The sequence below is a fragment of the Hemiscyllium ocellatum genome, chromosome 29 (assembly GCF_020745735.1).
Source record: "Hemiscyllium ocellatum isolate sHemOce1 chromosome 29, sHemOce1.pat.X.cur, whole genome shotgun sequence".
Lineage (NCBI taxonomy): Eukaryota > Metazoa > Chordata > Chondrichthyes > Orectolobiformes > Hemiscylliidae > Hemiscyllium > Hemiscyllium ocellatum.
This window is the reverse complement of record NC_083429.1, coordinates 47,840,008-47,855,945: the sequence shown is the minus strand read 5'-3', so window position 1 is coordinate 47,855,945 and position 15,938 is coordinate 47,840,008. Positions and strand designations below refer to the sequence as shown.

Below are 15,938 nucleotides of genomic sequence, written 5' to 3'. Positions count from 1 at the left end.
GTGCAAACTCTACACAGACAGTTGCCTGAGGTAGGAATTGAACCTGGGTCTCAGGCGCTGTGAGGCAGCAGTGCTAACCACTGTGCTACCGTGCCACCCTATATTCTTATGTGGTGGGCACATCTAGAGACATGTTAGTTTATATCCACAAATTCAAATTTAAATGTATTCTGAGCTGTAAGATGAGAGTTGAATTTCTTCACAAAACAGCAGTGTAAGAATGTCTTTTTGGTGGAACCATGGTGGCATTTTGTTTTGTTTATTCTTCCATGGGATGTGAAAGCTGCTAGCCCAGCCAACATTTCTTGCCAATCCCCAAGTGGTGGTAGTGAGCTGTCATCCTGGACTGTTGTAGTCCATTGGGGTAGATACTGTTAGCAGAGGATTTCTGAGATTTTGACCCAGTGACAGTGACAAAATAGCTATATAATTCCAAGTGAGAATTGTCTGTAGCTTAGAGAGAAACTTTCAGATGATAGCACATTTGAAGCAGAACAGGGGTTGTGGTTTCTTAGTGGTTGCAGATGTGGAAAAAGGTGTTATTAAAATGGAGATGATCAAAATAATGCAGATGTGAAATAACATAAATTAAGTACTTATGTACATATCTGATTACCAGTTTGTCAATAATGAGGAATTGAAGTGACCCATTTAGATGATCAATTAGTAGTTTAACATTTTCAAAGATTAGAAATTGAGGCCATTAATCTGTTGCATGAGTGAACATCCTGTGTGTGGATTACATAACAACACAACAAAAGCAAATATGAATGTTATTTATTTGTGTCCTTCAATTTTCCCTGTCAGTTTGCCGTTTCATAATTGAAACTTGTCTTTTTGCACATGCCAATAATCCAAAACAACTGGAGAAAATTCTGCAAGCATTCCACAGGTCAATGGAGTGAACATATAAGGTGATGTTTAGGTTTTATCAATTATACTATTATTACTGATTACAGATTAGTAGACTATTGCAAAATTACCTCTTTCACACCATAGACATACCATTGGTCTGCAATTCAGATTGAGGGAGTCAGGATTGGTCTACGTAATAATGTGCAGATTCTGAGAGATGAACTTCAAATATTGTAACACATGAAGGGTCCTAAGACTGCCACTTTCAGACCAAAAAAATGCCCAGTCTACAACAAATTTTTTTGTATGTTTTTACTATGCAAAAGCAGCATGAGTGATATTTTTCATTAACAGGATGCAGAAATTAAGTCCTGTCTCATCTGTTTCCAGCATTTTTGCCCTCACCTTTCTCTTCCTTCCAAGAACAGTGATGGGGCCCCCCAATTCTCACGTACCATTTCAAGGAGCATCCATATCTAAAAGATCCGCTCCTCCTGCATTCCCCACATCTCCCCACACTGCCACAGCACCTTCCCATGCAATCGCCGGGGGTGTAACATGTGCTGATTTGCTTCCTCCTCCTCACTATCCAAGGCCCCAGACAAGGCTCACAGTATGGCTCACTTATCCTTGCTGGAGTTAGCATATATACATGTTTGGGGCCAAGCCTCTGCATGATAAAGGAATTTATGCATGCATTGCATCTTTTCAATTAAATAAATCTTGGGAGATACTGTCCAATTATACATTCCCCACAGTGTGTTTCAACCAGTTAGAATCCCCTTGCAATTGCTTATCATTGTATTTCCCATGCAGTATAAATTTTTGCTCCCTTTAAGATTTGATATTCTTGCATTTGACCTGATGAGTGGAAGATGAGAACCTTCAACCGCATATTTTTTTCAGTAGTACTGAAGTTCTGCTATCACAGGTGGCATGGTGGCACAGTGGTTAGCACTGCTGCCTCACAGCGCCAGAGACCCGGGTTCACTTCCCGCCTCCGGCAACACACTGTGTGGAGTTTGCACATTCTCCCCATGTCTGTGAGGGTTTCCTCTGGGTCTTCCGGTTTCCTCTCTCAGTCTAAAAATGTGCAGGTTAGGTGAATTGGCCATGCTAAATTGCCCATAGTGTTAGGTGTAGGGGAATGGGTCTGGGTGGGTTACTCTTCTGAGGGTCAGTGTGGACTTGTTGAGCCAAAGAGCCTGTTTCCACACTAAGTAATCTAATCAAGTGACTGTTGAATTTTACCTATGTTAAGAATAGGCAGTACCATGAAATACTAACTAAATTATCAATGAGTTGCTTTAGTAAAGTATCCAGGAGGTATGACAAACTGCTCAAGCAGTCTGAGACAGGCTGCTCTGGAGGTTTTCCACTCAGTCCCAGGTTATAACCCACTTCCAGAAATCTACATCAATGCTGAAAGTACCATATAAACATACTTTTAAAGCCCTGCAAGCTTTGCTGTGATTTTCCCATGTGTTTAACTGGTCTTGTAACATGCTGTGCCTCTACTCCTATTGATCAATGGAAGGGTTTCACAGAATTCAGCCTAGGAACTTGGGATTATATTCAAGCCGAAGTTTGAACCTTCAGGCAAAGCTGGCAGAAATTGAAAGGAATACTTCCTTTGAAGTTTCTGGCATAGATCCGATGGGCCAAATAGTCCCCAAATGGCATCTGTGGCCTATAGACTCTGTGAAGTAAATGGAGGGTTCCTTTTTTTTAATTATGTTACGAGGCTGCTCCTTTAACAAGTTCTTTTTCAAAAGTGTTGTACAAGGCAGAGTTGCCGAGATGTCTGGGTTTATCTACTTGAAAGGTTTTCAAGTTTTAAAAAAAACACTAGTACAATGAAAAGGAGAGTGGCCAGTTCTCCCAGCTCAGCTTTTCTCTGGTTTGTTTTGGTTTTAGCAATTAGTCAGTTTTGAGGCTGCTGGTCAAAGAAACAGTTATATGGAAGAAGGTGTTCCATGCTGAATCTCTCTTCCATCTCTGTCTCTGTCTCTCTCTCTCCTGTAAAACCCTGTGTTTGATCTTACCTTTTTTGCACAGGGTATTTATGGGAATTGTTGCAGCAATTTGGAACAGCGCCATTAGGTTGGGATAGTCAGTTGGGTTTTAAGGTAGTTTAAGTTATCCTGTGTTCTGTTCTCTTTTCTTTGTGTTTCATTTGGTACTCTGAATTACATTTTGTTTAAAACTGAAGGGTTTTGACCAGCTGTATCACTCCTGGAATATCTACTTTACACCTGTTCAAAACAACTAAAAAAGTTAGAGTCTAGGCTACTTCTTGAAATGTTTTGAGGATGTCTGGCCTGGTTCATAATAGATTGGAGGCTCATCCACGATTTGTTCTGTGGTTCTGATTTGCGATTAGGGCTATTGGACTCGAAGGTAGCAAGTGTTAGGTGTTGGTGTCTTTTGTTCTGGATGTTGATTTTGGTCGGTTTAAACAGTGCTTGGGAAAGCAATAGCTCTTGCAGTTACTTAAGAGTTTTATCGTGGTAGAAGTGACTTTGGGGTTTTAGAAAAGGAGAATAAGGCCAAGCTGGTGGAATTGGGGTTGGAGCTGCCTCCTTCCATGAGAAAAGTAGAGATAATTATAGCAATAGCTCAGCATTTAAGCTTGCTGGAAATGCCATCAGAATCTTTAGAGATGACTAAAATCTAATTGAAAATGAAACAGCTTGAATTAGAGGCAAAAGACAAGGAAAGGGAAACAAAATGAAACCGTTTAAATTACGATTGAAAGCATGGGAAAGAGAAAAAGCAAATCGCTTGAGTAGAACAAAAAGTAAAAGAGAGAGAAAAGGAGAGAAAGGAAGAAAGAGAGAGAGTTTGAACTTCAGAAATTGGCACTTAGACAGGAAAGTCAGCTTAAAAGGATGGAGATGAAGGCTGAGGGTAAGCTTATTGAGGAAGAGCAGAGTGTTAAAACAGCACGTTTAGCAGCTGAAATGACTGATAATTATTAGTTGGTCCATAAATCAAAGTTTGGCTTCCAACACCAATTTCAATCCGTGAGGGATAGAAATTCGAGAAAAGAGAAATCCTCACATGGAAAAAGAAAGGCAGATCTCGGTGACGATCATAAGGATAACTTAACGTAGGGCAAAAAGGAAACCCTTGAAGGAGAAAGAGGAGGCAAAAAACTCTGGGGTGTTCATAAAATGCATGAAATCACAGTGTTGTTGGGTTAGGAAAAGCAATGTGAAGACATGTGTAGGAAAACAGGATAAGCCAGTGACTTTTGTTGGAGTGGTAATGGAAAGCACAGTGGAGGCTAAACACCTGTACCAGAATATACAATCTGGTCAGAGGTTGGTTAAGGAGGAAATGCCAGAGCTTTTTGAACAATATACCTGCAAAGGTAAAGTTTACTCACATAGGCCAGGAGTAACAGGTAAAGAGGTTACAATAAAAGATGCAGGATCCTGTCAATCTGTGATGTTTAAAGACGAGGAGATATGGACTTCTGAAGGACTATTGCCAGAAAAGGGACTAGTAACTGGAATTCATGGTGAGACAAGAAGTGCTCAATTATGTAAGGTGAGGTTAGAATGTCCAGAGAAGAGTGGAGAAGTTGATGGTAGGAATTCTGGACAAACTCTCAACTCCTGGAATGTAATTTGTCCTTGCTAATGATATAGCTGGTTCAAAGGTAGGAGTGCTGACTACTGTGGTTGAAAAGCCAGTGAAAACCAGGCAACTGAACTACTGAAAGATACAAATCCTGGGATTTTTCCAGACTATGTGGTAATATGGTCACAAAGTCACCAGTTGAAACAGGAGAGTTCAAAGAGTACAGATAAGAAAGTTGAAGTGGAATTAGCAGAGATCTTGATTGATTAGATGGTTGAGACAAATCAGGAGCAGATAGATGAAAAAGCAGACATCTTTAGTTCAGAGAAATTACTGACTTATAGCAGAAAGATGAGAAACTAAACCAGTTGTATCAAAAAGCATACATGGAAGAGGAATCTGATGTATCCTGATGTGTTACTACCTTAAAAATGATGTCCTAATGAACAAATGGAGACCATCACATAATCGGGTAGATGAGAAATTGGCAGATGTTTGTCAAGTCGTGTTGCCAGTCGGTCACAGAAAGGAGATATTGTGGGTAGTGCACAAATTGCCGGTAGGAGGCCATTTAGGGGTAAGAAACACCAGCTAAAATGGTCTGGACTGCACAAGGATGTAGTTGAATTTTGCCAGACATGTCATACATGTCCAGTAATCGGAAAATCACAGGCAGTAGTAAAACCCATACCTTTACTACCTATTCCTGCAATTGAGGAATCCTTTACAAGAGTTTTAATTGATTGCGTAGGACCCCTACCTAAAACAAAGAGTGGGAATCAGTATTCATTAACAATAATGGATGTGTCCACTAGATTTCCAGAGGCCACTCCATTACACAATATCACAGCTAAAAGGATTATTAGATTAGACTTACAGTGTGGAAACAGGCCCTTCGGCCCAACAAGTCCACACCGACCTGCCGAAGCGCAACCCACCCATACCCCTACATTTTACCCCTTACCTAACACTACGGGCAATTTAGCTTGGCCAATTCACCTGACCCGCACATCTTTGTGACTGTGGGAGGAAACCGGAGCACCCGGAGGAAACCCACGCAGACACGGGGAGAACGCGCAAACTCCACACAGTCAGTCGCCTGAGGCGGGAATTGAACCCGGGTCTACAGGCGCTGTGAGGCAGCAGTGCTAACCATTGTGCCACCGTGCCGCCCATGAGTTAGTCAAATATTTCACTAGATATGACTACTCACAGAGACACAATCAGATCTTTACATCAAAATTGTTCAAGGAAGTTATGGACAGCTTTGGAATAAAACAATTCAAATCTACTGCGTACCATCCAGAATCGCAGGGAGCGCTGGAAAGGGTGGCATTAGACATTAAAACCACATTGAGGGCTTATTGTCAAGTCTATCCAGATTGATTGGGATAAGGGAATTCCATTGATACTTTTTGCTATCAGAGGTGCACCAAATGAATCGACCAAATTCAGTCCATTTGAATTATGTTTTGGGCATGTAGTGAGGAGACTGCTAAAATTGATTAAGGAGAAATTAGTAAGTCATAGTCCAAACAGGTGGTCTCTGAATTATGTGCCAGATTTTCGGGAATGATTAAATAGAGCAAGGGAGTTGGCTGGACAGCATTTAAAAGTATCACAGCAAACAATGAAATGGGAAGCAGACAATAAATCAGAAATTCGCAATTTTGCTATTGGGGATAAAGTTTTTGTATTACTTCCAGTGATAGGTGAACCTTTAAATGCAAGATTTAGTAGACCCTATTCAAGTCAAAATGTGGTTGAGTGAGATGAGCTATTTGATAAGGACTCCAGACAGAAAGAAACCTCCCAGGGTGTGTCATTTGAATATGTTCAAAAGATAAGGACAGAAAGCAGGAGAAGAATGTGTTATTGGGTACAACACAGAGTGAAGAACCAAGTTCAAAAGATTCTAAATTGGACATTCCTCAAATTAAATTGAATAATAAGGAAGTTGTCAAAAATTAGGATAAATTATTGAGTTATCTTCCAGACAAAAATCGAAATCACCTGGAAGAGTTATTGCTATTGCATGGGGAGATATGTGGAAATAAGCTGGGAAATACTAACCTAAATATGCATCATTTAGAAACAGAAGATGCTGTTTCCGATTAAGTAACATCCTAGTAGGCATAACCCTCTAAAATTGGCACAGGTTCAAAAGGAGATTGACCGCCTGCTCCAAGACAACATAATCGAAGTGCGATACAGTGATTGGAGCTCATCAATACTAATGGTACCAAAACCAGATGGTACCCAACAGTTGTGTGGATTGTCGCAAAGTCAGTGCAGTTATGAACACTGATGCATATCGGATTCCATGTTTGGAAGACCACATTGTAAAAGTGGGACAAGCAACTTATATTTCTAAGTTGGACTTGCTCTGAGCAAGGTAAAAACAATGATTGCAGATGCTGGAAACCAGATTCTGGATTAGTAGTGCTGGCAGAGTACAGCAGTTCAGGCAGCATCCAAGGAGCAGTGAAATGCTCAGAGTATACTGGCAGGTACCGTTGTCTGAACAAACAAAGATAGTTTTGGCTTTCGTAACACCAAATGGACTGTACCAATTTAAAGTAATGCCATTTAGAATGAAAAATGCGCCAGCCACATTTCAAACAATAACCAATAAGGTCATGTCCGGATATATATAAACGAAGTGGTGATTTTTCATCACGTGGAAGGAACATGTGCAACATTCACTAGAATTGTTCAATTGAGTTCTGGAGGCAGGCTTGGTGATAAACCTGGGTAAAAGACTTTGCCAAATGTCAAGTCACCTTCCTGGGCCATGTTATTGGACATGGACAAATGGCTCCATGGAATGCAAAAAACAAAAGTAATTGAGGAGTTTCCCAAACCATCGACAAACAGAGCAGTACTACGATTCCTGGGATTGAGTGGCTTATATCGAAAATTCATACCAAAGTTCAACAATGTGGCTGCTCCACTCACTGAATCGCTGAAGAAAGTCAGGAAGTTTCAGTTGACAATGGACTGTCAGAAGGCATTTGACAGCCTGAAGTCTGTGTTAACCACTGCCATGGTATTAGCCACACCTAATTATGCAAAGCCATTCAAGGTGGCTATTGATGCGAGTGATGTGGGTGTCGGTGATGTGCTCTTACAAGAACATGACGAGAATACAGAAAGACCAATCGGGTGCTTCTCCAGGAAATTGAATATTCATCAGCAGAAATATTCGACAATTTAGAAGTACACTGTGCTGGGTGTTGATATAACAAAATTTCAATGTTTATGTTACCAATAATGTATCTGAGGCAATGATATACACTGATCATAATATGTCGATGTTTGTGGAGAAATTTAAGGACTAAAATTCCAAATTGTTGAGATGGAACTTGTTGTTACAGCCATTTTGAAAATTGTGCATATGGCAGGATGAGAAAAGGTGATTGGCGACGCATTGTCAAGACTTGGGTGAGGAACGGAGGTGTTCAGTCATGGGAGAAAAACAGACTGTAATAGAATTTAATGTGCATGTTTGCATGATACTGTCAATGTCATGTCTATCTACATTGTAGTGTACTAACAGTGTAAGATTAAGGGGTTTTAAAATGAAACCAGTTTGGATATTGATGATTTTTTTTAAGGAGGGTGGTGAGATGATGCTGCCCCTTTACCAAAGTTGTGTTGTCCTTGGTGTTTTTCAAAAGTGTTGTACAAGGCAGAGTTGCTGAGATGGCTGGGTTTATCTGCTTGAAAAGGTTTTCAAAGTTTTAAAAACCACTTGTAAAATGAAAATGGAGTGGCCGGTTCTCTCAGCTCAGCTTTACTCTGGTTTGTTTTGGTTTTAGCATTCAGTCAGTTTTGAGGCTGCTGGTCAAAGAAACAGCTACATGGAAGAAGGTGTTCCATGCTGAAACTCTTTGCCATCTCTCTCTCTCTCTTCTGTAAGACCCTGTGTTTGATCTTACCTTTTTGCCAAGGTTTATGGAGGCTTATGGGAATTGTTGCAGGACTTTGGAACAGCACCATTAAGTTGGGATAGTCTGTTGAGTTTTCAGATAGAACAGAATACAGAATAACTTAATCTGTTTTGTTTGTGTTTCTTTTGATACTCGGTAAATAATTTTTGTTTTGTTTAAAACAGAGGGGTTTTGACCAGCTGCATCACTACTGGAATATCCACTTTACGTCTGCTCAAAATAAACACAAAACTCAGGGTGTGAACAACCTTAGAGTCATAGAGTTATAGAGATGTACAGCATGGAAACAGACCCTTCGGTCCAACCTGTCCCTGCTGACCAAATAGCCCAACCCAATCTAGTCCCACCTGCTAGCACCCAGCCCATATCCCTCCAAACCCTTCCTATTCATATACCCATCCAAATGCCTCTTAAATGTTGCAATTGTACCAGCCTCCACCACATCCTCTGGCAGCTCATTCCATACACTTACCACCCTCTGTGTGAAAAAGTTGCCCCTGAGGTCTCTTTTATATCTTTCCCCTCTCACCCTAAACCTATGCCCTCTACTCTGGACTCCCCGACCCCAGGGAAAAGACTTTGTCTATTTATCCTATCCATGCCCCTCATAATTTTGGATCCCTTTACAAGGTCACCCCTCAGCCTCCAATGCTCCAGGGAAAACAGCACCAGCCTGTTCAGCCTCTCCCTGTAGCTCAGGTCCTCCAACCCTAGCAACATCCTTGTAAATCTTTTCTGAACCCTTTCAAGTTTCACAACATCTTTCCGATAGGAAGGAGACCAGAATTGCATGCAATATTCCAACAGTGGCCTAACCAATGTCCTGTACAGCCACAACATGACCTCCCAACTCCTGTACTCAATACTCTGAGCAATAAAGGAAAGCACACCAAACGCCATTTTCACTATCCTATCTACCTGCGACTCCACTTTCAAGGAGCTATGAACCTGCACTCCAACGTCTCTTTGTTCAGCAACATTCCCTAGGACCTTACCATTAAGTGTATAAGTCCTGCTGAGATTTGCTTTCCCAAAAATCAGGTTCTTGTACACCTGATCAGGTCCTGGGGATTTATCCACCTTTAACCGTTTCAAGACATCCAGCTCTGTAATCTGGACATTTTGCAAGATGTCACCCTCTATTTCCCTACAGTCTATATCTTCAATATTCTTTTCCACAGTAAATATTGATGCAAAATATTCATTTAGTATCTCCCCCATTTTCTGCATCTCCACACAAAGGCCACCTTGCTGATCTTTGAGGGGCCCTATTCTCTCCCTAGTTACCCTTTTGTCCTTAATATATTTGTAAAATCCCTTTAGACTCTCCTTGATTCTATTTGCCAAAGCTATCTTATGTCCCCATTTTGCCCTCCTGATTTCCCTCTTAAGTATACTCCTACTTCCTTTATACCCTTCGAAGGATTCACTCAATCTATCCTGTCTATACCTGACATATGCTTCCTTCTTTTTCTTAACCAAACCTTCAATTTCTTTAGTCATCCAGCATTCCCTATTCCTACCAGCCTTCCCTTTCACCCTAACAGGAATATACTTTCTCTGGATTCTTGTTATCTCGTTTCTGAAGGCTTCCCATTTTCCAGCTATCCCTTTACCTGTGAACATCTGCCTCCAATCAACTTTCAAAAGTTCTTGCCTAATACCATCAAAATTGGCCGTTCTCCAATTTAGAACTTCAACTTTTAGATCTGGTCTATCCTTTTCCATCACTATTTCAAAACGAATAGAATTATGGTCACTGGCCCCAAAGTGCTTGCCCACTGACACCTCAGTCACCTGCCCTGCCTTATTTCCCAAGAGTAGGTCAAGTTTTGCACCTTCTCTAATAGGTACATCCACGTACTGAATCAGAAAATTGTCTTGTACACAATTAAGAAATTCCTCTCCATCTCAGCCTTTAATACTATGGCAGTCCCAGTCGATGTTTGGAAAGTTAACATCCCCTACCATAACTACCCTATTATTCTTACAAATAGCTGAGATCTCCTTACAAGTTCCCCCTATTGGGGGGTCCCCAAACAATCCCAATAAGGTGACCACCCTTTTCTTGTTTCTCAGTTCCACCTAAATAACTTCCCTGGATGTATTTTTGGGAATATCATGCCTCAGCACAGCTGTAATGCTATCCCTTATCAAAAATGCCACTCCCCCTCCTCTCTTGCCTCCCTTTCTGTCCTTCCTGTAGCATTTGTATCCTGGAACATTAAGCTGCCAGTCCTACCCATCCTTGAGCCATGTTTCTATAATTACTATGATATCCCAGTCCCATGTTCTTAACCATGCACTGAGTTCATCTGCCTTCCCTGTTAGGCCCCTTGCATTGAAATAAATGCAGTTTAATTTATTAGTCCTACCGTGTCCCTGCCAGTCTTGACTGTTTGACTCACTTCTGTTCTCAACTGTACCCATCTCAGATTGATCTCTTTCCTCACTCAATCCGGGGTTACCACTTCCTCCCCCCCACCCCCACATCTTACTAGTTTAAATCCTCCCAAGCAGTTCTAGCATTTTTCCCTGCCAGTGTATTAGTCCCCTTCCAATTTAGGTGCAATCCGTCCTTTTTGTACAGGTCACTTCTATCCAAAAAGAGATTCCAATGATCCAAAAATGTGAGCCTTCTCCCATACACCAGCTCCTCAGCCATGCATTCATCTGCTCTGTCCTTCTATTCCTGCCCTCTCTAGCTCGTACTGGGAGTAATCCAGATATTACTACCCTTGAGGACCTCCTTTTTAAATTTCTGCCTAACTCTCTGTAATCTCCCTTCAGAATCTCAACCTTTCCCCTTCCTATGTCATTGGTTCCAATGTGGACAATGACCTCCTGCTGGTCCCTCTCCCCTGTGAGAACATTCTGCACCCTCTCTGAGACATCCTTGATCCTGGCACCAGGGAAACAACACACCATTCTGCTTTTTCTCTGCTGGCCACAGAAACGTCTGTCTGTACCTCGGAATACAGAATCCCCTAACACAATTGATCGCTTGGAACCCAACATACTCCTCGTTGCATTACAGCCAAGTCTCAATACCAGAAACTTCGCTGTCCGTGCTACATTCCCCTGAGAATCCATAACCCCTTCATTTTCCAAAACAGCATACCTGTTTGAAATGGGTATATCCACAAAAGACTCCTGCACTAGCTGCCTACCTCTCTTACCTTTCCTGAAGTTAACCCATATGTGACTGTATCTGAGACTTTTCCCCCCCTTTCTATAACTGCCATCCATCACATACTGTTGCTGTTGCAAAATCTGATAAGATTTGCATCCAACAGCATTAATGGCAGATATAATCCGCAGTAACCCTTAAACTCTCTTTAAAATCCCACATCTGACAAGAAGCACATATCACTGCAAAGACCATTTTTGCTCCTTCACAATCTACAGACCCAAAAATAAAGGTTTTGATAACCTGTTTTGTGTGTGTGTGTGTGTGTGTGTGTAAGTCATGGAGATGTACAGCACAGAAACAGACCCTTTGGTCTGACTCATCCATGGTGACCAGATATCCCAACCCAATCTAGTCCCACCTGCCAGCACTCTGCTCATATCCCTCTAAACCCTACCTATTCATATATTCATCCAGATGCCTTTGAAATGCTGAAATTGTACCAGCCTTCATCACTTCCTCAGGCAGCCCATTCCGTACACGCACTACCCTCTGCTGAAAAAGTTGCCTCTTAGGTCTCTTTTATATCTTTCTCTCTCACCCTAAACGTATACCCTCTAGTTCTGGAGACCCCACCCCAAGGAAAAGACCTTGTCTCTTTATCCTATACTTGCCCCTCACCCTTTTATAATCTTCTATAAGGTCACCCCTCAGCCTCTGACGCTCCATGGAAAACAGCCCCAGTCTATTCAATCTCTCCCTGTAGCTCAGATCCTCCAACCCTGGCAACATCCTTGTAAATCTTTTCTGAACCCTTTCAAGTTTCATAACATCTTTCCAATAGGAGGGAGACCAGAATTGCACACAATATTCCAAAAGTGGCCTAACCAATGTTCTGTACAGTCGCAAGTCCATGTTGTACTTTCAGAATTGTTGCAAATTTGTGACCCCTTTTCCATCTCCATCTTTCTTAGGTACTGGGTTTACAACCAAGTCTTGTCCAGGCACCTCAAGGAGGCCTTGCTCCCCTACGTGGCCTTGGGGACTTCCCAGTGAGTACAGTCTGTGGTTCACTGAGCAATATATCTGGAACAACCGGGGGACTGATGAAGGGTACTCTAGCAAGCTCTGCCACTTTCAGGGTAAGGGTAACTATGGAAGACTGATTTTGTTTCACCACCGGAACTGTAATTTGAAGTTAACTGTATATGTTACCCAAGGTAAAAAGAATGTAGCAGATGACTGATCAAGCATTAAGTGGACTGACTAGTGACCAGTAAAAAACAAATTGTAACTGTCTATGACAATAAGTTGAAAACATTTAAATGCACCATCCCCATCTGTTTCAGCCTGATAACAAATGGAAAATAGTTATAAGATAAGGATTATCTCTCAAAACCAAGTGGTTGCAGTAAATTATCGCCTTAATTTAATGTTCTATTTCTACCTGATATTAAGTTATTTTTCCCCTCTCCTATTAATTTTCTCACCGTTCCTCATTGTGTGGCATTGTCTTGTTGGGATACAATTCACAGGTGCCAGACGTGCTCAGAAGTACCTCATTCCTGGCTTATTTGTCATGCATGAGCTGAAGAGTGAGCGTCAGCAGATATTTACCCACAGGTGGCATCACAGCTGAGTCCAATCTTATTTTCAGCACATATGCATTTTCCAGCAGGGAGCACAGGATATTGAAAGTGGAATCCTTGCTGATTTGTCCTTATCCACTTCGGAAGTTTTTTATAACAAGCCCCTCTTCTGTTCAGCAGAGACTTGCTATTGCAGCACCGGGCAAAGAGTAACTTTCACACTCTACATGGCCCATGTATTCATCATCTTCATCAGCATTGTCCCTCTCTTAAAGAAGTGTGTATTTTTTTTGAGTTGTGTGTTTTAATGTTTGCATGCTAAAATTTCCATCTGCAAACCACAAACATAAATTATGCAGTACTTGAATTGCAAGAACAAAAGGTACTCTTAAAAAGTGACATTCAGAAAAGAAGTTAGTATTTTGGACATCTGATCACTGCTGAAAAGCTGCAATCATCTTTTCCATTGAACAAAGTGGATTTGGACAATGGGTGTTTTAGAGTGGTTACAGATGAGTTTTAGTGGACATGTGAGGATTGATGCAAGACAGACAAGTGTGACATGCCTTGACAGCATATCTCCTGGAAGAAATAGCTTCAAGCAACATTAATGATTACTTAATAGAAACCCTTGCAGCGCTTCGCTGAAACTGTAGTGTAATCAAACTAATGAACAGACACAATAGAAGAGTTGCATTAATTCATAACATCCCCAGTTGATTTAGATTTTCTTAATTTTAGGAAAGCAAATCTCAGTAGGACTTATACACTTAATGGTAAGGTTCTAGGGAGTGTTGCTGAACAAAGAGACCTTGGAGTGCAGGTTCATAGCTCCTTGAAAGTGGAGTCGCAGGTAGATAGGATAGTGGAGAAGGCGTTTGGTTTACTTTCTTTTATTGGTCAGAGTATTGAGTACAGGAGTTGGGAGGTCATGTTGCAGCTGTACAGGACATTGGTTAGGCCACTGATGGAATACTGCATGCAATTCTGGTCTCCTTCCTATTGGAAAGATGTTTTGAAACTTGAAAGGGTTCAGAAAAGATTTGCAAGGATGTTACCAGGGTTGGCGGATTTGAGCTACAGGGGGAGGCTGAACAGGCTGGGGCTGTTTTCCCTGGAGCGTCGGAGGCTGAGGGGTGACCATATAGAGGATTATAAAATTATGAGAGGATAGGGTAAATAGGCAAAGTCTTTTCCCTGGGGTGTGGGAGTCCAGAGCTAGAGGGCATAGGTTTAGGGTGAGAGGGGAAAGATATAAAAGGGACCTAAGGGCAACTTTTTCACACAGAGGGTGGTACGTGTATGGAATGAGCTGCCAGAGGAAGTGGTGGAGGCTGGTACAATTGCAACATTTAAGAGACATTTGGATGGGTGTATGAATAAGAAGAGTTTGGAGGGATATGGGCTGGGTGATGGCAGGTGGGACTAGATTGGATTGGGATATCTGGTCAGCATGGATTGGTTGGACCGAAGGGTCTGTTTCCATGCTGTACATCTCTATGACTTTATGAGTTACCTGCAGATTGCAAAGAGCAATTGTTGGAGGCCACAATGTTGTATTAGTGACAACTGATGTGGAATTGGAAATGCATTTGAGGTCAAATGGGACAAATAACATATTCAATCTGAATGGAAAGTATAAAAAAGGTATGGTACAAAAGTTTTATACATTGGCACAGTATCACAGGATCTTTACAATGTGGAAGGAGGCCATTTGACCTATCATTGTCTTTGTGCCATTCTCCTGGCCTTTCCCCATAAATCTGAATGTTATTTCTGTTCAAATAATCACCTAATGCCCACTTGAATACCTTGAATGAACCTGCCTCCTCCAACTGGAGATGTTCTAGATTGATCAATGTGAGATCTGACGGATGACTTGTAGAGGTTTGTAATCTCCAATTTGCTGCAGATCATTTTTTGGTTGTTATTCCATGAAATATTCAGCCCTAAAGCTGCTGCCAATGTGTGGAATTATTTCTCACCTCTGCATTTTTCACTCAACTGCACGTCCCTACATATTGAAATTATATAACTTCAATATAACAAAACATTGGGTCTATTCTGTCATCTGATGTGAAATAACACATTTCCATTGTCATAGTATTTTCATCAGGATGTTCTCATATTTCGCATATTATTGCACATTCAATAATCCTATCCTGTCTTGGGGTTGGTGCGGGGTGCTAAAGATCCCTAAAGCAGGTGGCCTTACAAGTCTTCTGGGAGTAAAGCCTGAAGAGAAGATCTCGATGAACTTGGTAGACTTTAGTGAAGATGACGCTGACATGAGTGAAGAGAAGGTAGGCACAGAAGTCTTATGATCTATGTACTAAACTCGTAGTCCCAAAATGATGTTGCATTTTCACAATAGCAATATGTAGTGTGGGTAAGGCAATGACACAATGATAATGTGCCTGGACTAATAACCCAGAGAGCAGGCTAATGCTTCATGAGACATAGATTCGCATCTCACCATGGCAACTTGTGAAATTTAAATTTAATTATTACTGATAAAGCTCTACAATTGAAAGCTAGTTTCAATGTTGGTGTTTATGAAACTATCACTGATTGTCGTAAATTCCTTTCTAGTTCACTAATATCCATTTTGGGAATGAAATCAGCCATTCTTACCCTGTTTTGCCTACATGTGACTTCTTACCTACAGCAGTGACAAATTAAGTTATTTGTGGTGAATATGTAATTTATTGATTAATGTTTCTCAAAATGTGACTTCTGGTTTTGGTGCTTGAATTTTGAATGTAGGATTAATGGAAAAATTACTGAGAAGCTCAAACACTCCTGAGATAATTGCCATTTGAG

At 41.2% G+C, this 15,938-nt stretch overlaps 1 protein-coding gene across 8 annotated transcripts in view; it reads left to right on the top strand.

The window, feature by feature from the left end:
* LOC132829613 (centrosomal protein of 164 kDa-like) overlaps window positions 1–15,938 on the top strand; it is a 219,217-nt gene that overhangs the window by 94,931 nt on the left and 108,348 nt on the right. For all 8 annotated transcript variants that reach the window (XM_060846905.1, XM_060846907.1, XM_060846908.1 and 5 more), the window contains 2 exons: window positions 12,501–12,668; window positions 15,308–15,418. In XM_060846905.1, coding sequence (XP_060702888.1) covers window positions 12,501–12,668; window positions 15,308–15,418 — 279 coding nt within the window. The remainder of the gene's footprint in view (window positions 1–12,500; window positions 12,669–15,307; window positions 15,419–15,938) is intronic.